General features: G+C 42.2%; 2 protein-coding genes across 5 annotated transcripts; one reads left to right on the forward strand and one right to left on the reverse strand.

Moving 5' to 3' along the window:
- Nucleotides 1–6,818: 6,818 nt before the first annotated feature.
- On the reverse strand, nucleotides 6,819–8,636 carry LOC119806220 (tetratricopeptide repeat protein 39B-like). The gene has a single exon (XM_038317819.1). The coding sequence runs from the start codon at nucleotides 8,634–8,636 to the stop codon at nucleotides 6,819–6,821; it is 1,818 nt and encodes a 605-aa protein (XP_038173747.1).
- A 5,263-nt stretch (nucleotides 8,637–13,899) lies between these two features.
- Srsf7 (serine and arginine rich splicing factor 7) lies at nucleotides 13,900–20,463 on the forward strand. Of its 4 annotated transcripts, none has more exons than XM_038320128.1 (8): nucleotides 13,900–14,037; nucleotides 15,147–15,327; nucleotides 15,655–15,831; nucleotides 16,706–16,780; nucleotides 16,983–17,093; nucleotides 18,634–18,687; nucleotides 19,189–19,224; nucleotides 20,168–20,463. In XM_038320128.1, exons 1-8 carry the CDS (start codon nucleotides 14,010–14,012, stop codon nucleotides 20,220–20,222), a joined length of 717 nt encoding a protein of 238 aa, XP_038176056.1. In that variant the 5' UTR covers nucleotides 13,900–14,009; the 3' UTR covers nucleotides 20,223–20,463. The 4 variants fall into 4 exon arrangements, with proteins under 4 accessions (XP_038176056.1, XP_038176057.1, XP_038176058.1 ...); XM_038320129.1 differs by having other exon boundaries at nucleotides 16,983–17,084; XM_038320130.1 differs by lacking the exon at nucleotides 19,189–19,224.
- The last annotated feature ends 4,210 nt before the right edge of the window (nucleotides 20,464–24,673 follow it).

Raw genomic sequence — 24,673 nt, forward strand, 5'->3', positions numbered from 1 at the left:
TGAGCCCAGCATGCTTTGCGCCTGATGTCATTTCCTTCCCCCAGAATCCTCCGCTCTGTAGTCCTTTGCCTCCGTCCTTGCTACGGGGAGGAGTCACCGGAGCTGCAGTTTGGGTGCTAGGAAACCTGAGTTCTCGCAGCCACCTGGGTACAGTTCAAGTTATCTTTATAAGAGGAAAATGTGCGTACCATGCTCTCAAAGCAAGTGTGTATAAAAATGCGCTTTTGCCATGGATTCAGCACAAAGCCCTCTGGGTAAATCTTAGCGCTCTAGAAGCCGAATTCTCGTTTGGGGCAGTTAAAATGCATGCGCCTTTGAGATGTGCTCGCAGCCCGATTCGAGGGCGGTGCGGAAGCTGGAAAGATCAGCGTTGAATTGGGTTGAATGCCGTCACTCATTATAAACCTCTTTGGTGGAAAAGGATGTAGCCCTTGCTTCTGCTTCAGGTTTCTGGGCACCTAGTTAATTGGACTGTGACAGACTGCAGACTCCTCTTTCGACACTGATACTGAAAAGTGGTGCAGGGGTCCTGTTGGGATCCTGCCGATACTGGGGGGGGGGGGGGGGGGGGGAGGACCAAGGGTGATTAAAACAAAACAGCTAGAAGACTTCAGTTCAAAGAACAGAAACATTAAAAATAAATCTGCTTTTTATTACTATTTGGACTTCCGTATCAAATAATCCTCTCAAAACCTTCACTGATTGAATGACTGACTGCTTATATTAATGTGGTTTTCATGGATTAAGTTAGACTTTGCCTGTTAAAACCCTCTGTAAATCTACAAAGCTAATTTAAATTCCAAGTTATTAGAGTGTGGGAGGAAATGTTTGACCTTTTTAAAACCCAGAATAAAAGAGCTACAACTGATTTGTGACAACTCTTCACTTGCATTTTAAGCTTTTTGTTTTGTTTTGTTTTTGTTTTTTTGAGATAGGGTTTCTTTGTAGCTTTGGAGCCTGTTCTGTAACTCTGTAGGCCAAGCTGACCTCAAACTCACAGAGATCCGCCTGCTTCTGCCTCCTGAGTGCTGGGATTAAAGGTGTGCACCACCACCACCCAGTTTAAACTTTTACTGCAAAATATAAGGTTTGACATACGTTTTGGTTTTTTTTTTTTTTTTTTTTTTTTTTTTGAGAACTGTTTTGTTCTTTCGAGACAAGGTCATTCCCCTACCCTTACCAAACTATCAGAAATTTAAGTTGCGTTTGAGTTACACGAGATACACAGGCCTTTAATCCTAGTTTTTGGGAAACAGAGGTAGGCGAATCTTTGAGAATTCAAGACCAATTGGCTTACATATCAGCCCTGTCACCAAAAATTAAAACAAAAAAAAATCAATTTCAAGTATTGTGTAGCAACTACAAAGTATTGTAGCTTTTTCTGTTTGTTCTGTTTGTATCAGCCAATAGAAGTGTCTGTTGGGTAGGACCCCCACCCCAATTGGTACAGGACATATCCAGACAGCAAATTCTCAACACAAAGGTGATTTATTACTCGAGAGGGGCCAGTGGGGTGGGGAGGCTGCAAAGGCAGCAGTAGCAGCAGAAAGCAACCAACAAGCAGGTGTTTTTTTCCAAGAGTCGGGTTTTTTGTTTTGTTTTGTTTTGTTTGTTTGTCAAAATAGGGTTTTTCTGTGTAACCCCAGAACAGGGGTTCCTATCCTGGAACTAGCTCTTGTAAACCAGGTTGGCCTCGAATTCATAAAGATCCGCCTGCCTCTGCCTCTGCCTCTGCCTTCCTGGGATTAAAGGTGTGCGCCATCACTGCCTGGCCCAGGAGTTGGTTTTTAAAGGGAAGTGGGGGGCTGGGAGAGTCTGTGCTAGGGTGAGTTGGTAAGTCCTGATTAGACATATTGAATTTTGATTGCTAGATCCTTTTGTTGTTGTTGTTGTTTGCTTGGTTTTTTGTTTTTGTTTTGTTGTTGTTTTGTTCTCTAAAACAGGGTTTCTCTGTGTAACTGTGGAGCTTATCCTGGAACTAGCTCTGTAAACCAGGAACTCACAGAGATCTGCATGCCTCTTCCTCTGGAGTGCTGGGATTCAAGGTGTGCTCCACAACCGCCCAGCTTGATTGATTGCTGGATTTTGATGTTTTGTCTCAGGAATGAGTTAGTGGTCAAATAAGGGAATGAATTTTGGAAGTTAGCTTTATGACTATAAACTAACGGTTTTAGCAACGGGGAGGAGGATAAAAGGCAAACCTTGTTGGGTGCCATATTTGCTATGCTGAGGCTTGGTAGAACTCCTCAGTCTCTCTCTATATGCTTAGTCATCAAGAATACATTGATGAGGGCCTAAGAATGGCTGCACGGATAAAGTATTTGCCTAAAAATAAGCCCAGCATGGTGGTGGTGGTGTTCATTTGTAGTCCCAGGGCTGGGAAGGGGAAACAAGGATCCCTGGGCTCCCTTTGTCAAATTCTGGACCAATGAGATCCTGTCTCAAAGGAGGTGGGTGGATTTCCTGAGGATGACGCCTGAGATTGTCCCCACCCCCACATACATACAGAAAGAGAAAGGGAGAGACAAAGAGAGAAAACAAATTTAGGAAATTTAGGAAAAGAATACATTAAGAGGCTGGAGAGATTGCTCAGTGGTTAGGGACATTGGCTGTTCTTCAGAGGACCAGGATTCAATCCTCAGCATCCACATGGCAGCTCACAATTTTAACTCCCAGGAGCTGACATTCTTGGCAACCAGGGACAACAGGCACCTACGTGGTGCTCAGACATACATGCAAGCAAAACACTCATACATGTAAAATTTTTATTTTTAAAGGATATAGTGGACTGGGATGGTGGCTGTTAGCATTGAAGGATACAGTGGACTGGGGTGACGGCTGTTAGCATTGAAGGATACAGTGGACTGGGGTGACGGCTGTTAGTAAAGTGCTTGCTTGCACCGAAAGCATGAGAAGCCAGATGAGGCCCTGTGGTTCGGTGAGACTGCTCAGTGGTTAAAGGAACTTGCTACACTGTCCCTAATGACCTGAGTTTGACCTCTGGGACATTTGTGGAAGGAACGAACTACAAGTTTTGTGACTTCCAGAAGTACACTCTCAAGAATACACACACACAACTGTTTTATGTTGGGTGTGGTGGTACACACCTTTAATCTCAGCAGTAGGGAGGCAGAGGCCAGCCTGGTCTGCCTAATGAGTTCCAGGCCAGCCAATGTCACATAGTATGACCCTGTCTCAAAAACCAAGGTAGAGAGGGGGCTTGTGAGATGGTTCAGTGTGTAAAGTCGTTTTGCGAGCATGAGGAGGCCCTAATTTTGGATGCTCTGCATCCACACACAAGCCTGGCATGGCAGTGTGCTTCTGTAACCTCAGGGGTTGGGGACCTTGACTGGCAGATTCCAGGCCTGCTAGCTGGCCATTTTAGCCAAAGCAGTAAGGTCCTAGTTCTGTGAGTTCTATCTCAAAAAATAAAGTAGAAACTAGGTGTAATAGCTCATCCTTAATTCCCAGCTCTTGAGAGGCAGGGGCAGATGGAGTTCTGTGTGTTTGAAGCCAGTCTGGTCTACATTATTAAGTTCCAGGATAGCCAGAGCTACATGTGAGACCCTATCAATAAATAATAATAATAATAATAATAATAATAATAATAATGAAGTGATTGAGGAAGACATTTTAATGTCTGTATGATATATGTACCTGCCAGGCCAGCACACTTGCATACCTGCATATAACACACACAAAGGTGGAGAAGGGGTTGAGGAAGATAACTTACATTGACCCCTGGCCTCTACATGTATGTACCCACACTACACACCCACATACATGTCCTCACATAGTAAACACACACACACACACAAAATATTGCTATAGGGGTTGGAGAGATTGCTCCACAGTTAAGAGCAGAAGACCCAGGTTCAATTCCCAGCATCCACATGACAGCTCTCTACTGTATGTAACTCCAGGTCCTCACACAGATCTGAAATCCTCATAAGACATACATGCAGGCAAAACACCAATGCACATAAAATAATAAATCTTTGTTGTTGTTTTGTTTTTGATGCAGGGTTTCTCTGTGTAACAACTTTCCTGGAACTTGCTCTGTAGACCAAGCTGGCCTTGAACTCAAGAGATCCGCCTGCCTCTGCCTTCCGAGTGCTGGGATTAAAGGCGTGGGCCACCACTGCCCAGCTAATATAATAAATTTATGTAGATATATATATATATATATATATATATATATATATATATATATATATATATATAGCTTTAGTTTGCTGCTATGTTTTCTAGAATTATTTTCTAGGTGGGGGTCTCATTTAGCCCAGTCTGGCCTTTAACTTGCTGTGCAGCTGAGGCTGACCTTGATTCTCTAGCTTCCATTTCCCAAGTACTGGGATTACAAGCATCCAACACTACGCATTGTTAAAAATTGAGATTTTTTTCTCTCTCTCTTTTTTTTTTTTTGTCTAGCAACCTTCTAGCCTTTAGTCCCTTGAGAAGTGGGTATTGTAGGTTTGTATCTTTTTTTAATAATTTATTTTTGTTTTATGTACATTGGTGTTTTTCCTACAGATATGTCTGTATGAGGGCACTGGATTCCCTAGAACAAGAGTTAAACAATTGTGAGCTGCTCTGTGGGTGCTGGGACTTGAATATGTATCCTCTGGAAGAGCAGTCAGTGCTCTTAACTGCTGAGCCATCTCTTCAACCCGTTTGCTTCTTTTTAATGTATGAATAAGTATGGTTGCAGATATTTATTTTTGACTATGATCAAATATCAATGCAAAGAACAGGATGGTGGTGGCACATGCTTTTAATCCCAGCCAGCACTCAGGAGGCAGAGGCAGGTAGATCTCTGTGAGTTCGAGGCCAGCCTGGTCTATAGATGGAGTTCCAGGACAGTCAGGGCTGTTACACAGAGAAACCCTGTCTCAGAAAAAAAAAAAGGTATGTACAGCTTTTCCAGATGGACTGGAGTTGGGTTCCCAGCACCCACTTCGGGCATCTCACAACTGCCTGTAGCTCCTCTTTCCTGCATCCCTACCCCCATTTATACACTAATTAAAAATAAAATAAATCTAAAAAACCAGGCATTTCTAATTCTGAAATAACTTGACACCTCATTGTGCTCCATTTAATTCTTTGGACACAACACCCATTAAGCATTAAGAGAATGTGTTTTAGCAATTCAAACTTAGGAAATGGAAAAATACATTTATTTTGTGACTGCTAGGGCTGAGACTCAGGACCTTGCACGTGTTAGGCAAGCACTTTTATAACAACGTTCCCAGTATCAACTTTTTGTTTTGTTTCATTTATCTGGAGTCTCTCTATGTAGCCCAGGCTTGTTTAGAATTTGAATCCTCCTGCCTCAGCCTGTGTGTGCTAGGGTTATACGTCTGGACCATCTTGCCTGGCTCTTTCCCAAGATTTGTTTCAAGGGGTAACTTTAAGAATGGAGGATGAACTCAGCCCAATTTACTGGTCTGAAAACTTTTTTAGCCCTAAGGCAGGTAAAACAATACTGAGTTCCAAACCTGTAACTACCACTTGCTCACAGAGTGGCCTATCGAATGGATTAGTAACGTTGAAAAGCTGGCTGGTCTTAAAGTAGAAATTACAGTTTAGAGAGGATGATGAAAGCAAGGGTTCATCAGTCACTAATTGTACCTCCCAAGAGCCTCACCTTTTATTCCCCCCAAAAATGTTTACTAATTTTTGTCAGTTGTGTGTGGTGTGCCTGTGTTTGCTTCTTCTCATGTGTCTGAACACGTGTGGGAGTGTATGTATGTGCCTATGCATGTGGTGGCCTGGGTTTGATATTAGCAGGCTTTGTTTGAGGTCTCTCAGCTGAACCTAGAGCTCCCAGACACTGGCTCATCTAACTAGCCAGCTGCTTCCTGGGACCCCCACCTCCTCCCACCTCTTACAGGTGAGGCTGCCAACACCCAGAAGAATTTACCTGGGTTTGGAGGAGCCAAACTCTGGTTTTTGTGTTTTTGTGGCAAATGATTTATTTGCTAAGTCATGTCCACCCCCCCCTTTTTTAAAAACCCAATAGCCTATCATCCTCTTGATCTCCTCCACTTATTATCATAGGGTTTATATATGGGTGGAGACTTCTTCTCTATTCTCTGGCCAATTATAAATTCACAATAGAACTTCATAGTATTCTTCATCTAAGTGTAAAAGATAGTCCTTATCACACAGGGGAAATCATCTTTGATATAAAAGGCAATGAAAGTGATTGTTTATAAGAGAAAACCTTTCAGAGTTTATATTACTCATTATGCTGTTATTTTTGTTTTTGATTTTTTTTCAAGACAGGTTTCTCTATACAGCCCTGGCTGTCCTGGAACTCACTCTGTACACCAGGCTGCCCTCGAACTCATAGAAATCCACCTGTCTCTGCTTCTTGATTAAGGGTGTGCACCACCACCACTCGGTGTGCTGTTATTTTTGAAACAGGCAGATACTGAGGTCATTTTTTTTAACCAGTTAAGCATTCTCTATGTTCTGTGCAGGACATATTCATTATCTAGTGGGAGGCTAAACCTTTGGAAGTTTTGAAGCTGTTAATGGAGTACATTGATGAATATGTTTGCAGTGTACAGCATTTGCCTTTTCTTTTCAAGAATGTGCTTCACTCCAGTTTTCAGTCTAAGCATTGCATTTTATGAAGGAGAAGGAGAGAGGGCAAAGAGATGTCATATTCCTTTCTTATTGACTAATCAGATCCTTAGCAGCTGCCTCTTGGACTTTTGTTTTTCACAAGGGAATTACTTTTCTACCCACTAATTGCTTGATCGATTGTAGATATTCTACCCATACTAAAGAGAAGCACACTGGGTCAAAAATCACTTTTCTAATTTAGCTATTTGTTCCAGGGCAATATGAGCCCTAAACTGTAGCCGGGCTTCCATGGAATAGTCTTTATAGTTCTTTATGTAGTCTAGGTTTTTTGTTGCATTGGCATAATCTCCTTTCAGATAATGGAGCATTCCCAGTTCATAGTAGCTATATGGCACCAAATATCGGTCATATTTTAACATTTTCTCCTTCTTAATAACACGAATAAAGTAGTGCTCAGCCTTTAAATGTTTGCCCAGGTGTTTCAGACAGAGACCTTTCAGCAGATTTAACAAGCTCATGTCATCTATGCCATACTCCTCATTTGGATTTTCATTCAGAAGGTCTTTTCCTTTGTCAATTATTGAGAGCCAACTTGAAATGAGCTCTATTTTCTTGCTCATGACTCGGAAGCCACTCCAGGCATACATGAATTCCAGAAGGGGCTGTGCTGTAAACCAGCCTGTTGTAGTGCCATAGCGCTGACTTTTCTCAGCAATGAACTTTTCTATTGGCACAGAGGAGCCTAAAAATTTGATTCTCAGGCTATCCACATGTAAGAAGACAGTGCTTATGCTCTCGTTGTCTGAGTTCACAGAATTAGGAGGAAGCAAGGCCATTATTATAGCCTTGCTGTATGTGTATATTGCCTTAGACCACCTGCTGTGCTGAGACAGTAGATTGGCATAGTTGTATGCCTGCTTCCAGTTCTGCAGGAAAATATGGCACCACATAAGTTCCCAGTAACAAAGGTGATGAACCTGCTTCCATTCATTCTGAGTAATAATGCACTCTTGTAACTTTAACTGCGCAGTTTCAAAATTTCCATTTAGCATGCTAAAACGTGCACGAAAAAATTTAAGTACAACACAGTTGGGGAATTTCTGCAGGTAGATTAGGAAGAGACTCTCTGTAGCAGAAGTGGAAGCCTTTTCGACACCAACAACTACACGCACATAATTGTAATAAAAGAGGAGAGTGAAAACACTTAAGATGTTGTTTATGTGCGGTTCAGATGCACTCTCGTGAAGCAGGGCCAGACCGACTTCCCTATCACCAGAATAGCCGACAATATTGAGAAGCTTAAGTGATCTTGGTGGCACAAGTGAGAACATCAGATTGAACACTCCAAGTCCAAACTTTACCCCTCCATCCAGGTGTCTGTGGGTTTTACTTTGGTTATCTGGCATAAGTTCTAAGACCTGCTGGCAGTCTTTGTATATTTGGTAGCTTGACCCAACGCTGATGCCGCTTTTAAGGAAATTCAGCAAACTGTCATCTTGTATAAATGTTATGGCAGACTTCAAGATCAGACACTCGGCATAACAGACTTCTGCATGCAGTTCCTCCTCTTTGATGGACTTTATTCCCTGTCTACTCACGAGGCGAGATAAAGTCATTATCCTGGGTTTTTTTCGGAAATTGTTGCAGGTTTTCAAAGCTTCCTTTGCAGCATTCATTCCAATCTGAATATCCTGTGGCTCGAAAGTCAGGATGGCCTTGACAATCATAAGCATGCTGTAGATCAGGGCGTGGTATGGGCTGTTTTTTGACCATGGGTGAATAAGATTGATTGCGTCGGAGAATCTGTTATTTAGAAACAAATACAACCCAGTTGTACATTCTTCCACGGATGATAGGAGATTCATTGTTGTTGCCACAGGGATAATTTCATGGGCATCCTCAAACTTGTCCTCTGTCTCACTCTCTCTTAGACTGAGTGACTTAGCTACTCTGGCCATCCTGTCACTGTCCCTTTCGCTTAGACTAAGGGACATGTTTAGCATGTTCTCATCATTGTCCTCATTTCTTAGGAACCGTGACATATTTGCTTCCTCGATTAGAGGCAGGAATATCTGAAGTGAACTTGCAATGATAGTAGCTGCTGCACTCCTGACCAGGGGCTCCTCTTCCACACAAAGCTCAGTCTCAAGTTGCTGTTAAAATGGAGGCAAATGTAAGACTAGCTGTGAGATGCAGCATTAGGGCATTCTCTATCTAAGTCAGACAAGGAGAGGATCACTTTATGTACCCAGAAGATGCATTTCTGAAAAGTTCATCTAGAATCTACTAAAGAAAACTAACCACTAAAAAGTAAACAGCTGGGCGGTGGTGCACACACCATTAATCCCATCCCTCGGGAGGCAGAAGCAGGCAGATCTATGAGTTTAAGGTCAGCCTGGTCTACAGAGCTAGTTCCAGAATAGCCAGGGTTACACAGAGAAACCCTGTCTCTAAAAACCAAAAACCAAAACCAAACAAGAACAAAGTAAACCCTTAGTAAGCAGTGGAGTTCTTCTGTCCCCAGTTAGCCACTGTACAAATTCCATAAACTCATGCTTCTGTGTATTCTGTTGTGATGACTACAAAATCGCTCATTAGGAGTCAAGACTCTGGTAAGAAAGGATACCTATATATTTCTCTCATTCGGATGAAGGAAGTTGTGTATTGTCTAGTCCAAAGGACAAAGATTATGGGGATGAAAAATCCCCCACACTATTTTTAGTACTGTGTGCATACTGTCACCGGCACTAGGTTTTTTGTTTGTTTGTTTGTTTGTTCGTGAGGGGTGTTGAAACAGGGTCTTTCTACTTAGCCCTGTCAGTCCTAGAACCCATTAGACCAGGCTGGCCTGAACTCACAGAAATGCACCTATCTCTGCCTCCCAAGCGCTGATTAAAGAAACGCTCCCCTTGGGGCTGGAGAGATGGCTCAGAGGTTAAAAGTTCTATGTGCTCCTCCTAAGGTCCTGAGTTCAATTCCCAACAACCACATGGTGGCTCACAACCATCTGCAATGAAATCTGGTGTCTTCTTCTGGCCTGCAAGCATACATGCTAGCAGAACATTGCATGCATAATAAAGAAAGGAAGGATGAGAAGGAGGAAGGGAGGAAGGGAGGAAGGAAGGAAGGAAGGAAAGAAGGAAGGAAAGAAGGAAGGAAGGAAGGAAGGAAGGAAGGAAGGAAGGAAGAAGGAAAAAGAAATGGGACCCCATGCCCAGCAAAGAAATGCAAGGAGGGAAAAAAGGAAAAATGTTGAGGAGTGCCATCTCAGAGGTTTTATTTTAGAGAAATGCTTGTTTTTACAACTTATGGTTCAAGGAATAGCAGATATAATCAATAACCTTTGAAAAGCAAAGAACCACACACAGCCCTGGAAGATGTGCTGTTCATGGGAAAGCCATCCAGTGCATTGAGAAGAACATGATTTGTTTTATTCAGTTTTTTTATCTCTGTGCTAGCACACTCCCACAAAGTAGGCATTATTTTTTGTTTGTTAATGTGAATGAAGATGTCCACACTAGCCCCAAATTATGTAGTAAAGGGTAACCTTGAACTCCTGACCCTCCTGCCTCTGTCTCCCAAATTCTGTGATTATGGGTGTTTGCCATCATACCAGGCCCACTCTTTTTTTTTTTTTTTTTTTTTTTTTTTTTTGAGACAGGATTTCACTATCATTATGTCATTATGTAGCCCTGGATGATCTTGAATTTTCAGGCTGCCTCTAAACTCATAGAAATCTGCTTGCCTCTGCCTCCTGAATGCTGGGATTTTCCTTAGTTTTTTTTTTAGCTAAAATACATTTAAAATTTAAAAATACATTCATTTATTCTCTCTCTCTCTCTCTCTCTCTCTCTCTCTCTCTCTCTCTCCCTTCCTCCCTTCCTCCTTCCCTATCTCTGTCTCCCTCTCTGTATGTGGTGTGTGAACATGCAATGATCCTTCTGTATTTACCTACCATATGCTGGGATATAGACACATGCTGCCACACTTGGCTATTTATTAATTTATGGTGGAATTCAATCATTTCTAGGAACTACATTGGTATCAAAGGAAAGTCAATGGTGTTAAGCAGTGTTTCTCTAAGTGCAGTCAACAACCAATTACAAATGAAGGTTCCAAAGGGGAAGGGGGGACTTTTTTATTATTATTATTGGTTTTTCAAGACAGGGTTTCCCTGCGTAGCAGTCCTAGCCGTCCTGGAACTAGCTCTTGTAGAGCAGGCTGGTCTTGAACTCACCTGCCTCTGCCTCCCGAGTTCTGGGATTAAAGGCGTGCGCCACCACCACCCGGTTATGAACTGCCCTATTTTAAACGATACACATTCACTCTTGGGTTATCCCTAGCTACATGGTTCTCTTCTTCAAAAATGGTGCAAAATAAATTATTGAATCCTAAATCTAAAATAGCTTGAGCTGGGCAGTGGTGATGACACCTTTAATCCCAGCACTAGGGAGACAGAGACAGTCGGATCTCTGTGAATTCGAGGCCAGCCTGGTCTACAGAGAGAGTTCCAGGACAGGCTCCAAAGCTCCAGAGAAACCCTGGCTTGAAAAACAAAAACAAACAAACAAAAGAGTGAAATTAATGAGGCTTTATGGAATTGCTATTCCTTCGACGAGTATAAAAATCTTATAATTATTGTTTAATGCTTTCAGAAGAGAAGCAGATTAAAAACAAAAACCAGGGACTGGGGATGTCGTTCAGGTTAGAAGAGTGTTTCTCAATTAATAAATGGGACCTCCTGAAATTTAAAAGCTTCTGTAAAGCAAAGGACACAGTCAACAAGACTGCTGGTGGGAATGCAAACTGGTCCAACCCCTTTGGATGTCAGTGTGGCGATTTCTCAGAAAATTAGGAAACAACCTTCCTCAAGACCCAGCAATACCACTTTTGGGTATATATCCAAAGGATGCTCAATCATGCCACAAGGATATGCACTCAGCTATGTTCACAGCAGCATTGTTTGTCATAGCCAGAATCTGGAAACAACCTAAATGCCCCTCGACTGAAGAATGAATAAGGAAAATGTGGCCAGGCAGTGGTGGTTCATGCCTTTAATCCCAGCACTTGGGAGGCAGAGGTAGGTGACTCTCTATGAGTTCGAGGCCAACCTGGTCTACAAGAGCTAGCTCCAGGACAGGCTCCAAAGCTACAGAGAAACCCTGTCTTGAAAAACAAAAAAAACAAAAAAAACAAAAAAAAAAAGAAAAATGTGGTACTACACAGCAGAAAAAAATAATGACATCTTGAAATTTGCAGGCACATGGATGGAGCTAGAAACGATCATTTTGAGTGAGGTAACCCAGATACAGAAAGACAAATATCTTATGTATTCACTCATAAGTGCTCATAAGTGATTTTTAAACATAAGGCAAAGAAAACCAGCCTACAAATCACAATCCCAGAGAACCTAGACAACAATGAAGACCCTAAGAGAGACATACATGGATCTAATCTACATGGGAAGTAGAAAAAGACAAGATCTCCTGAGTGAATTGGGAACATGGGGACCTTGGGAGAGGGTTGGAGGGGAGGAGAGTGGAGAGGTAGGGAGGGGAGCAGAGAGAAATGTAGAGCTGAATAAAAACAAATTAAAAAAAAGAAGAGTGTTTCTCTAGCATGCATACGGGCTCTGGGTTCTATTTCTAGTGAATCTGAGGCTGCAGGAGACACTGTGACAAGCAAGCAAGCACAAGTCAAGACTGAGGTGGAACAAATAAAATATACTGTATAGTTTCTATAGTTTCCATTTTGTTGTGACATGCTGATGTGAAATATTTGAAAATCAACATATCAACATATATATAAATTAGTAAGAGTCTCATGCTTTAGCCGGACCCTGGTGGTACATTCCTCTAATTTCAGCACTTGGGAGGCAGAGGTAGGTGGATCTCTGAGTTTGAGGCTAGCCTGGTCTACAGAACAAGTTCCAGGACAGCCAGGGCTGTTACACAGTGAAACCCTGTCTCAAAAAACAAAAAACAACAACAAAAAAAATTTCCTCAGGCTTTTTGGCCAAGTAGGTTTCTTTTATCTGTACTCTGCACCTGCATCTATACATACCAAATGAAGACGAAATACACATACCTAAAATTTTCCTTTTATGTATAAAATTCCCAACTCTTGAGTATTTCAAGTACTTATGATGCAAAGTCTGTATTTTTTGATGGTTGATAAAAAGAACTTAACTGTTTTTAGAGTTGGCTTCTGTCAAACACATTGTGTAAAATTAGAGGCAGATTTAAGTAATATAGAGATAAGAATTTCACAAATTTATATATATATATTGAGAGTCTGAGCGCTAAGGTTTTTTGTTGTTGTTTTTGTTTTTGTTTTTCGAGGCAGGGTTTCCCTGTGTAACAGTCCTGGAACTAGCTCTTGTAGACCAGGCTGGCCTCAAACTCACAGGGATTCACCTACCTCAGCCTCCCGAGTGCTGGGATTAAAGGTGTGCGCCACCACCGCCTGGCCGAGCTCTAAGGTTTTAAGTAAAAGCTCAAAGACAACTCCAAAAAACCCAAAAGCACTAGAAAAGAAAAATACTTTGTGCTTCAGATGCACGGAATTTAAGAATTGTTGCGGGTCAGTATGCTTGCAAACTTTTAGTTTTGTCGCAATTTTAACATTACCAGAACTCCTACCCCCCAGCTCTAACCCTTTGTTCAGGATGCAGAACAAACTTGGCGACAAATTAGTGACTGACTTGGTTAAGGGACTGCCAGTCGGCGCAAACGGGAGTCCCTGAGGGAAGTCACCCCTTTTGAGGCCTGGGACTCCATAATGATCATTAGCAGAATGGCGGGGTAAGGGGCGTTTTCACTCTGGTCAGTCTAATTACCTCTCAAGAGCCTCAAAGATCACCGAGCAGAAGACTAAGCCAGGTAACCCAGCCCGAAAGGTGGCGACAGCGATGTCAGCGGTTAAACATTACAGACTTCCACAGAACGGTCTAATGCACCTGTACTACGGTCACTAACGCTGTCAGTTCCTAGGTTAAAATGAAGAGGTAGAAGGGTTGGGAGAAGGTAAAGAGGGCCGGTAGGGTAAAGGAAAGGGGAAGGGGAGGGGAGGGAGGAGGATGCCGCCCCGAAGGCCGCGGGTTTACGGGCGAGATCTTGACGTTCCCATGGAAACGTATCCCTCCGCCCGCGATTCGAGTCGGCCCCTCATTCCCCCTCCGCCCCGCCTCTAGGCTGTTTCCGCCCAGCTCCTTTGTGCCGCGCAGAACGTTGACACGGCGCATGCGCCGGCAGATAAAAAAAAAAAAATCCCCGCCCGCCGCGTATATAAGCGCGAATCCGGCCTCTTCCTTGTAGCGCCGCCGGGAGTGTCGACGAGGGAAGCTGTGCAGCCGCGTCCGTGCTACTCGAGCTGCGGGCACTGCGAGCGAGAGCCGAGTACGCGGACCGGCCATCATGTCACGCTACGGGCGATATGGAGGAGGTGAGCGTCTGGGGCCCAGGGGAGGACGCTGCTGGTCGCGGTCCGAGCGGAGCGAGGCCGTGGGGTCGGCGCGGCAGTTGGAGACGGTTATTCCGCGTGCGTAATGGCGGCTTAGGCGCACGCCGTCCGAAGCCGGAGGCCGCGGGGGCGGGGTGTGGGAGGGCGAGCGGGGCCGGAGGGCCCGTGTGCGCCGTGGGGCTCGGGCGCCGGGGCGTTTCGGCCTCTGGGCCGGGCCGAAAGCCGGTGGGACGGTCGCCGCTGCGGTGTCCCCCTTCTCCGCACTGCCGCCCGCCTCCGCTCCCCCACCCCCCGCCCTCGGCCGCCGCGGCTGCCATTTTGAGCACATTGACGACCGTGGTGGCGCATTTCCTCAGCGCTTTCCCGCCACTGGAGCGGGGAGATCCGGGGCTGGATTGGAGACGGGGCGAAGGCGGTAGCTGCGAGCTGCGCGTCGCCCCAGCAACTGGTTGAATTAAGGAAGGAGCGTGAGGGGAAAGAGCGATCGTTGCGACCGGCGACGGCTTTTTTTGTTGTTTTTTTTGCCGTTTGGAGCGTGGCTGCTTCGGCCTCAGGGGAGGGGATTTGGGTGAGCCTGCGCCTGCTGTGGAAGACGGGAACCGGTGCGGCCCTGCCCCCGGTAGACCTCTGGCTGGGACGGGCCGCGGGAGCCCGCGCGCTCCAGCTCGCCCGGGGCTGCCGGGACCGAGGAGGGGCGGGGCCCAGCCACCCCACGCCTTACATCCACCACGCTCCTTTGCAGAGTTTTTCCAAGGTTTCCAGTCTATAAGGACGCCAGAATTTGTTCACGAGTCGGGCTTTATTATTTCACGGGGTTAAGGCTACAATTTAGGCATTGGTGGAGAGCCCCCCAAAAAGGAGTGAGGGGCATGGTGGCGCACGCCTTTTAGTCCCAGCTACGCTTGAGAGCGATGTATAGATAAATATTTGGAGTGTGGCTCTGTTGTAGATCACTGACTGGCTCAGTCTCCTTGAGCACTCCAAAACAAAACATGCCGTTGCGCAGCTTAAGGATGGTCTGTTGCAAAGGAAGGAATTCCAGCTTAAAATACACTTGGAATAACGTTTGTTCTATCTGCGTTTTTAAACAGAAACCAAGGTGTATGTTGGCAACCTGGGAACTGGTGCTGGTAAAGGCGAGTTAGAAAGGGCATTCAGTTACTATGGGCCCTTAAGAACCGTGTGGATTGCCAGAAATCCTCCAGGATTTGCCTTTGTGGAATTTGAAGATCCTAGAGATGCAGAAGATGCAGTTCGAGGATTGGATGGGAAGTAAGTGGGTTGTTATAACATTTTCTTTAAAATATTCCTGTGGGCTAGATCGTAAGTAATCTTGGTGCTAATCCTAGATTTCTCTGGTCTGGAGACCTGCACCTGCGGTGGGGGCTTGGAGGCTTGTGTTTTGATAGTGTGTGTCTCCCAGCCTGTGCTGGTCTGGAGCATGGCATCCTGCATCAGCTACTCTAGTACTGCAGTTACAGGCACCTGATAATCATGACAAAGCTTATAGGGAGAATGAGTAGTTGATTGATAAGAGTTCTTTTAAACTTAGAAGTCACCTGAATATTTTAACTTCAGTGCTTTCTTACTGTTTTGTAGGGTGATTTGTGGTTCAAGAGTGAGGGTTGAATTATCAACAGGCATGCCTCGGAGATCTCGTTTTGATAGGCCACCTGCAAGACGTCCCTTTGATCCTAATGATAGATGCTATGAGTGTGGTGAAAAGGGACATTATGCTTATGACTGTCATCGCTATAGCCGTCGAAGAAGAAGCAGGTATTTAATTAATAAAGGAATGGTTGGTATTCTAGTTAATCAAAGTAATTCTTTTATTAGCAAGGCAGAAACTAGTGTTTTTCTATAAACTTGAATGTTAATTGTACAGGTGTATTTTACAGTTTTTGTTTAATTAAAATGTTAATATATTAATAATCAACCTGGTCAAAACCTTTCAGGTTTCTTCGTTTGAGTCAGTCGCCTTGATTCAGAATGTCACGAGCCTTATGATATCATGCTGAGGCGCCTTGCAAATCCGACAATTAAGATCCTCCTAGACCTTGAGGTGATCAGCATAAGAGGCCAGATCCCCTCGAGCCATCTACACCTAGCTTCACCTTATTCTTTAAAGGGCAGAAAATTTGAGTCGGTGATCGCCGTAACAGTAAATTTGGCTTACAATTGGGGCCCCCCTCCGCTTTAGAAAGAGGAACACCAGATTGACCACATTCCCAACTAGAAAAATCTTCTTGCGTCAATCAAGCCTCACCTGGCTCTTTTGGCTGTCAGTTTGATCGTCGTTAGATTGAAGAAAACATCTAGATGCAGCGATCGGCTATAGATACTTCTAGATCGTCTAGATCTACTAGACCTACTACTAGACCATGGGCCAAAGAGGGTCGACCTGCAAACTTGCAAGGTTTATTTTAAATACGCATTATGGTGTTTTATATTTTGTAATTCTAAGTTGTAATTCAGCTTTTAACAAATCTTTTTTTAGGTAGTAAAAAAAAAAAACTTACATAGGCCCAGAATTTTTCCAAATGAGATACTAAATTGTAAATAGTTTTGAGATTTGATTTCAGCAGAGGTACACAAACACTAAAACTGAGTTATCGTCTAATATTTTATATTTTTCTAACTTGAAAAATAGGTCACGGTCTAGATCACATTCCCGTTCCAGGGGAAGGCGATACTCTCGCTCACGCAGCAGGAGTCGGGGAAGGAGGTGAGAAATCTTGAAAAATTCAAGGGTTTGTTTTGGGTTTTTGAGAGACAGGGTTTCTCTGTAAGAGCTCTGGCTATCCTGGAACTCTGTAGACCAGGCTGGCTTCGAACTCTTTGCCTCCTGAGTCCTGGGATTAAATAAATTTAAGTTTTAGCAAGTAGGGGGAGAAAAGAGATGGACTTAGAACTTCTTTAATTTTTAGGTCAAGATCAGCATCTCCTCGAAGATCAAGGTCTGTGTCTCTTCGTAGATCAAGATCAGCTTCACTCAGAAGATCTAGGTCTGGTTCTATAAAAGGATCGAGGTATTTCCAGTATGTAACACATTTTCCTGCTTACTTGTAGATGGATTGTCACATCTTAGTGACAGTGAAGTATCTTATTAAGTGAGATGCTTCAGAATATTTGAGGTGTAAAGGTTTTTATTAAGTGTAGTGATGTACACTTGTAGTCGTAGAACTTAGACTGAGACCAGGAAGGTTTCTTGGGCCTGGGAATTTGAGGACAGAAGGGGAGCATAGTGAGGTTTACAACCCACCTCAGAACAGTGAATAATCTGGGTGGGCATGATGCTAGTTGGCTGAAGAAAATGGCTATAGAGCTTGCTGCCATCAGGCCTGTAGACATGACTTTGATCCTAGAACTCACATAAAGGGAGGAGAGAACCAATTCCCACAAGTTGCTCTCTGAGTTCTGGAAGGTTATGGCATTCACCTACTCAAAACATACACTCTCAGTAAATGAAATGTAAGATTTAAAACAGTTTGGGAATGAGTGCATTTGAGACCCTGGAAGATAGACAGGATCTCTGTCTGCCTCTTTGAGTGCTGGGATTAAAGGTGTAGGCTGTCATACCAGCTGAATAGGGGGGAAACCTTACATTTGGATGCAAATTTCATAAAAAGTTTTACATTACAGATGAAGAAGCATTTGTATATAAAAGCCACTGGCCTTTACTGCTGTTGTATACACAAAATTAGATACGGTAATTTATGAGTTAACAATTTGAGAAAATTATTGTACCATTTCTAGATACAATATTTCAAGGTTTTTAAAACATACATAGTCAGGGGCTGGTGAGATGGCTCAGTGGCTAAGAGCATTGCCTGCTCTTCCTAAGGTTCTGAGTTCAATTCCCAGCAACCACATGGTGGCTCACAACCATCTGTAATGAGATCTGGTGCCCTCTTCTGGCCTGCACGCATATATGCTGACAGAATATTGTATACGTAATAAATAAATATTTTTTTAAAAAGATACATAGTCAGCCTAAATTGGTTTAACAAATTAAGGTCCTTTAACCATTATAACAAGAATAAAAAGTCAAATTATAGCAATTTTCTCAGATGGAACCCCCAATTAACTTGGTTATTAGTGTTTGAAAATGGGATTGTTGGGCTGGAGTGATGGCTCAGAGGTTAAGAGCATTGCCTGCTCTTCCAAAGGTCCTGAGTTCAATTCCCAGCAACCACATGGTGGCTCACAACCATCTGTAATGGGGTCTGGTGCCCTCTTCTGGCCTGCAAGCATACACACAGAGAGACAGAATATTGTATACATAGTAACTAAATAAATATTTTTTTTTAAAAAAAAAAGAAAGAAAATGGGATTGTTGCGCCTGTACCAGAAAGGAGTAGTGACCAATTGTGTATGACACGTGGGAATTTGAAATAGTGGGTTTCGTTGTATTTGAAATTTCCCTGTTTGATCATTTGTACTACATTGGATCAATGTATGTAAGTCAGAGTCATGCAGCCAGTGTCTTAGCTCTTCTGTCCTGTCTCTTCTACCTGGAAGGGTGCTCAGTTATAAAGGAATTCCTGTGTGATTGTGTCCCTTTTTCTTTTTATTAAGATCCCGTTCAAGGTCGAGATCAAGATCCAGGTCTATTTCACGGCCAAGAAGCAGGTAGGATACTAAAAATCTGATTTTTAGTGCTCTTAATTATATAGCACCAATATCCAAAGAGTTCAAAGTCTTGTAAATTATTGAAACTTGGGTGTTAGCCCAAAACTTGAATGTTAGGTAGAAATAACTACCATATTGGTAGCCCAAATGAGAACTTTATACATGGCCTGTTACTTGGCTGAATTCATAGAGAAGTTAATGTTATGTGACTTAACATTACTTTGGGAGACTAAGAGGCCTTAAGTTATAGGTGCATAAACGTTCTGAGAAATGTACTTTATGCAGAATATAAAAGATGAACTGTGATAATGCTGCAGTTCAATTTTATGTCAGTATAGGCCATTTTAAGATTCCTTTTTAAGGAAATGTGATAGGCACTGAAATTTTAGCTGCAATGACATTTTAATTGTAAGATAGTTTTGGGGTTTGTTTTTGTAGTAGGGCTGTAAGGAAGAGATTCGTTAGTGCCTTTTCTTACTAGAATTTTTCATATTTTGACAGCCGATCAAAATCCAGATCTCCGTCACCTAAAAGAAGGTAAGCAAAATAAAATGTTTTGTTGCCAAATCTTGTCAAAGTTATGGCCTCTTGGGAGAACTTAACTTCCTGCTTAGTGGTCTTTGAACTCTTTGGAGAATTGGTGCTGTATAGATTGGGTTTTAACATTTTTAAATGATGACTTTATTCTGTATTATAACTTTAGTTGGAAGTAACCATTAAGTGTTGGAGAAATTTAAGGTGTTTTTAGTCTTTTGTCCAAGTTGTTGGAATGTTATATTTAAGATTAACATGTTTTTTCCTCCTGTGTGTAGAATAGCTAAAAAGGAAATGTTCACATAAAAACATAAATCTTAATAGTTGCTCTCCATTCCTGTCCAATAACCCTTAATGACCACCCCTAAAACTTCAAATAGTTCTTATTGTTTAATGTAACCTTACAATTTTGACTGGTTCTTAAATGCCTAATACTGGGGCTGGAGAGATGGCCCAGTGGTTAAGACCACTACAGTTCTTTCCAGAAGATGTAGTACAATTCCTAACATCCATATCAGAAGTCTGATACTTCTGACCTTTCCAGGCATTTGTATTCAGTGCACACAACCCACACAGGTAATTAAGAATCTTTAAGAATATCAGGGGCTGGAGAAATGGCTCAGAGGTTAAGAGCACCTCCTGCTCTTAACCTTATCCAGAGGTTTTTGGTTCGGTTCCCAGTAACTACATGGTGGCTCACAGCCATCTGTAATGAGATCTGGTGCCCTCTTCTGGCATGCAGAAGAACATCATGCATAATTAATAAATAAAGAGTTAATGCCAAGTGAGGTAAAAGAGGGATATATAAATTTGTTAGGCCTTTGGCCATAGGAATTTGATCCCTATAAATAAAATGTATTGAAATACTGAATTACTCTGACTTGTGCACAAGAAGAGGAAGCTTTATTACACTAATTGGTTCCATACTTAATGTTTTTCTTTTCAGTCGTTCCCCATCAGGAAGTCCACGAAGAAGTGCAAGTCCTGAAAGAATGGACTGAAGTTCTCAAGTTCACCCTTTAGGGAAAAGTTATTTTGTTTACATTATTATAAGGGATTTGTTATGTCTGTAAAATGTAACCTAGGAAGGATCATCAACCATCTAATCAAAATGGATCTGGGTTATTGCTCTGTAAAATTCATAGCAGTTAAGTAATTGTTTTTGTTGAATGTATTAACATCTTTTGGTCTGAAGATGTGGGTTTTTATTTGGCACATTTAAATAAAATGTTTCTAACTAGATTTTTGATTCGTGTTCAATATTAATACTTTTCAATTTGGTAACATCAGGTGTCAAGACAATTGTTAATTGGACTACATCCGCCTGTGAAGTTAAATAGTGTTGGAGTATTAAAAACACCATTAACTGTTCTATACATAACACTGTCCAGGATTTTAAAGGACTTGGAAAATTCCATTTTACCCTTGTACCTTTGGGTTAAATGATCTGTCCTGTTAATAGCATGAAAGCATCATGACAGATCCCTAACTAATGAGAATTGGTGTTAACTAGAAGTCAAGCTAACAATCTCAAATTGTCAAGCTAGAGGGACCACTGATTTAGCCTATAAATGGGTGCATGACAGGAACTTAGTGTAAATGTCATAAGAAGTAGGAAGAAAATGATTTCTAGAGGCTGAGATTTTAGTAGCTGTGTGCTTTTTTTCAGACTATTAAGTTGAGATGATTTCTGCTCAATGTACTTTTTCTTTCAAACAGCCAATTTAATACCAAAAAATGCATGTTTAAAGAATTATCTGAATTTGGAACAAAACCCTGTAAACCAGCTTTGCAAAATTATTCAGCCTCAATACTCTTCCTTTGAATGGATTGCCTTATCCTGTGCAAAAACCCTGTTAATATCTGAGCTAGATTTTTGCAGTCTGACAACATTGTTCTATTTTGCCAAGCTGGTATAAAGAGTTGTTAAGAAAAATGTTAATGAGACAGCAGTTTTGTAAACCTTACATATTTAGCAGCATTTCATGTAGCTTTTTTTTTTGTATTTTTGTTTTTGTTTTTTAATAGTATCTGGTAGACCTTAGAATGGTATAACCAGTAGATTCTTATTCAGACTAAGTATACTAAACACAAGGGCAGTAACAGTCATTTTTGAGTGCTTTTTGAACAAACTTTTTACTATATTTCTTAGCCTTGAGTGTAAAAAAAAGTAGCACAGGAGTCTGTCCTTGTCCATTTTAGGCTTTTTCAACAAAGTTGTCTGGTATTGCAACTTGAATACTGTACTGGTCTGCCTCAAGTTTATTTGGCTGAGTGGAAGTCATTTGGAGTCTTTGTTTTTCAAATTTGACTGGTTGAATACATGGTATGAAGCTATGTGAGTAACGGCAGACTTACCTGTTGCACTTGGTTAGCTTTAATTCTGTATTTGAAAATTTAAGTTTGTTCAACAATAAATATGCAGAGATTGAACAAATAATCTTGATACTCGATTTTTGAAAGTATGGTATCTGAGTCAAAAGTTAACACTCAACCCTGTAGCTTTTTAAGATTAACTAGTAGCATTCTAGAGCCTGATGGGATGGGATGGAATAAAAAAATTATCCCATAAAAGTCATGCTGCCTTTAGAAGAGCACTGGCTGTGTAGGCCAGTAGGCTTCTCTTCTGCAATTCTACCACTACTAGATAGGAAAAGTGCTGATCCAATCCCATTCACTTTTCAGCATAACACTGATTTAACAGTAGTTCAGGCCCTGAGTTCAGGCTCTGTTTTGAAAGTTTACTATGGGGAATAATGGTGCCAAGAAGGAGCCCCAGGGTCATTATAGTAGGCTATATAGTAAATTTGAGATAAGGCATAGTGATAATCTGTATTGGCATTTTTGGAGAATCTTTAGAGTCAGACCTGGACTACTGAGTTTTTTTTTTTTTTTTTTTTTTTTTTTTTTTTTTTTTTTTGTTTTTTTTTTTTTTTTACCTCCACCAGATGGTTTCACTATGTAGTAGTCCTGGTTGTGCTGGAACTCTCTGTAGACCAGGCTGGTCTTGACCTTAGAGATCACCTGCCTCTGCTGAGATAAAAGGTGTGTGCCACTTTTTACCACTGCTGACTTGGCCTGAGACTTAAACATGGACTTTTTATCCTTGGATGTAGAAGAAAAAGGGATGCACAGAGCTCCCCCATCAGGCTTTGAACTATCAGATTTTTCTTTTTCTTACAGATTTTTTTTTTAAGGTGCAGTACAGATGTCCAGAGAAGAGAGTATTAATGGATTCCTTGAAACTGATTGTAAGCCATCCAATAATGCTGGGAACTCAGCATGTATCCTCTGAGCAATAATGAGCCCCTTTGATTTTTCAAGTTGAGAAGGAAGGTCCAAAATGTCAGATTGGCAGTTGGCACAAAGTCAAAATGAAGGGAAAAAAGACGTATGAATATATTTAGCTGGAAGGACAAGGATTAATAAATACTAGACCTGGCTGTGGAGTTATTTGGAGGATGAAGATGGGAAAAACCAAAGATAAAATGGCTTAATGACTAGTTTTAGTATTAATAGAGATCTAAATACAGAATTTTGTTTTTGAGACAGGGTTTTTCTCTAGCTTTGGAGCCTGTCCTGGAACTAGCTCTTGAGATCAGGCTGGCCTTGAACTCAGAGATCCACTCCTGCCTCCTGATTCTGGATTAAAAGTGCACATGCTCTGACTGTCCTGGAACTTTGTAGACCAGGCTGACTTTGAATTCAAGAGATCTCCCTGCCTCTGCCTCAGTGCTGGAACTAAAGACTTGATGCCACCAGGCAGCTTTTAATGAAGGGAAGAAGCAACAGGTAGGCTGAACACTTGGAGAAAGTTACTTTAACTCAGCAAAATGGAAGGTTTTACACTTGGGTCAGTTTACTGTGATTATTGAAGGAAATCTGAAATAGGTCTTCCCAAAATTACTGTTACCCCCATTTCTCTGGGTTTAGAAGTTCTTTATTCTGGTTTATTTATTTGGTAGGAGATAAGAATTTATTCCTGTGGATTCGAACCCTCTTAAATTGCAGGCTGGGCTCAAATGATCCTGCTGCTGCCTACAACTTGAGTGGCTGGGACTATAGATGTATCAAATACCAGCAATTTTTATTTTATTTTTTTTTTATTTATTGGTATGTCTGTGAGGGTGTTGAGTACCCAGGAACTGAAGTTACAGTTGTATGCGGCCTGTAACTTTGGGTGCTGGGAATTGAACCCAGGTCCTCTGGAAGAGCAGCCAGTGCTCTTAACCACTAAACCATCTCTCCAGCCCCCAGCAATGTTTTTTTTTTTTTTTTTTTTTGGTTTTTCGAGACAGGGTTTCCCTGTAGTTTCTAGAGCCTGTCCTGGAACTAGCTCTTGTAGACCAGGCTGGCCTTGAACTCAGAGATCCACCTGCCTCTGCCTCCTGAGTGCTGGGATTAAAGGCGTGCGCCACCACCGCCCGGCTGGATTCTAATTTTTATAAGCTAAGCATATGAAGTTGAAAATCCCTATATCAATTAAAAGCTTTTGTTTTAGGTATCTATGAGACTGACTTTGTCTTTTTAGGCTGTATTTAATGTCTATTTTGTAACTCTAGCATGGATTCTTCTCATTTGGGGGCCTGGAGAGATAGCTCAGCAGTTAAGAGTACTGGCTACTCTTGTAGAGAGCCCAGGTTTGACTAACACCCAAATAGTGGCTCATAACCATATGTAACTCTAGTCTCAGGAGATCTGATGGCCTTTGTGGGCAGTTCATGCTCACCCCACATAAAAGATTCTCATCAGGGCTAACCCTGAATTCTTGTCTTAAAGGTTCTGCTCAGAAAGGGTCTGGGAAATTGTTAACAGAAGGTATGTGCAGAAAGTCTATAGAGCTGGTGTGCCAGGTGAGCCTGAGAGCCTGGCCTAAAGTTAAGTAACTGGGGGTTGGAGAGATGGCTCACAGGTTAAGAGCACTGGCTACTCTTCCAGAGGTCCTGAGTTCAACTCCCAGCAACCACATGGTGGATCACAACCATCTGTAATGGGGTCCGGTGCCCTCTTCAAAAAAGAAAAGTTAAGTGGCTGGCCTGAGAGTTCCCATTTCAACTGTGAGCTGCCTCATATCCTGCAGGAGGCCCTTGGTTGTGCTTCACTAAACCAAGGTTTGAAAGTATCTGGATCAAGTCCTATCAAGATCAAGGACTCTGTTAAAAACATTTTTAAAGATTTATTTTATTATGTAGACATGCATGCCTGCATGCCAGAAGGAGGCACCAGATCTCATTACACATGGTTATGAGCCACCATGTGGTTGCTGAGAATTGAGTTGCTTTCATTGGTTAATAAACTGCTTGGCCTGATAGGTCAGAATATAGGTCAGAATATAGGTGGAGTAGACAGAACAGAATGCTGGGAAGAAGGCAATGAGACACCATGCCTCTCTGAGACAAACGCAGGTTAAGCTCTTTCCTGGTAAGCCACCACCTTGTGGTGCTACACAGAT

This window comes from Arvicola amphibius, chromosome 2, assembly GCF_903992535.2.
Source record: "Arvicola amphibius chromosome 2, mArvAmp1.2, whole genome shotgun sequence".
In the NCBI taxonomy this organism is placed as follows: Eukaryota; Metazoa; Chordata; class Mammalia; order Rodentia; family Cricetidae; genus Arvicola; species Arvicola amphibius.

What these genes read in the sequence shown, in the direction of transcription:
- LOC119806220 (XM_038317819.1), bottom strand. Translation starts at nt 8,636, where the DNA reads ATGTCACGGTTCCTAAGAAATGAGGACAATGATGAGAACATGCTAAAC.
- Srsf7 (XM_038320128.1), top strand. Translation starts at nt 14,010, where the DNA reads ATGTCACGCTACGGGCGATATGGAGGAG. An exon ending in CTACGGGCGATATGGAGGAG is followed by an intron (nt 14,038 to 15,146) that starts GTGAGCGTCTGG and finishes GTTTTTAAACAG; the next exon opens with AAACCAAGGTGTATGTTGGC. An exon ending in GTTCGAGGATTGGATGGGAA is followed by an intron (nt 15,328 to 15,654) that starts GTAAGTGGGTTG and finishes ACTGTTTTGTAG; the next exon opens with GGTGATTTGTGGTTCAAGAG.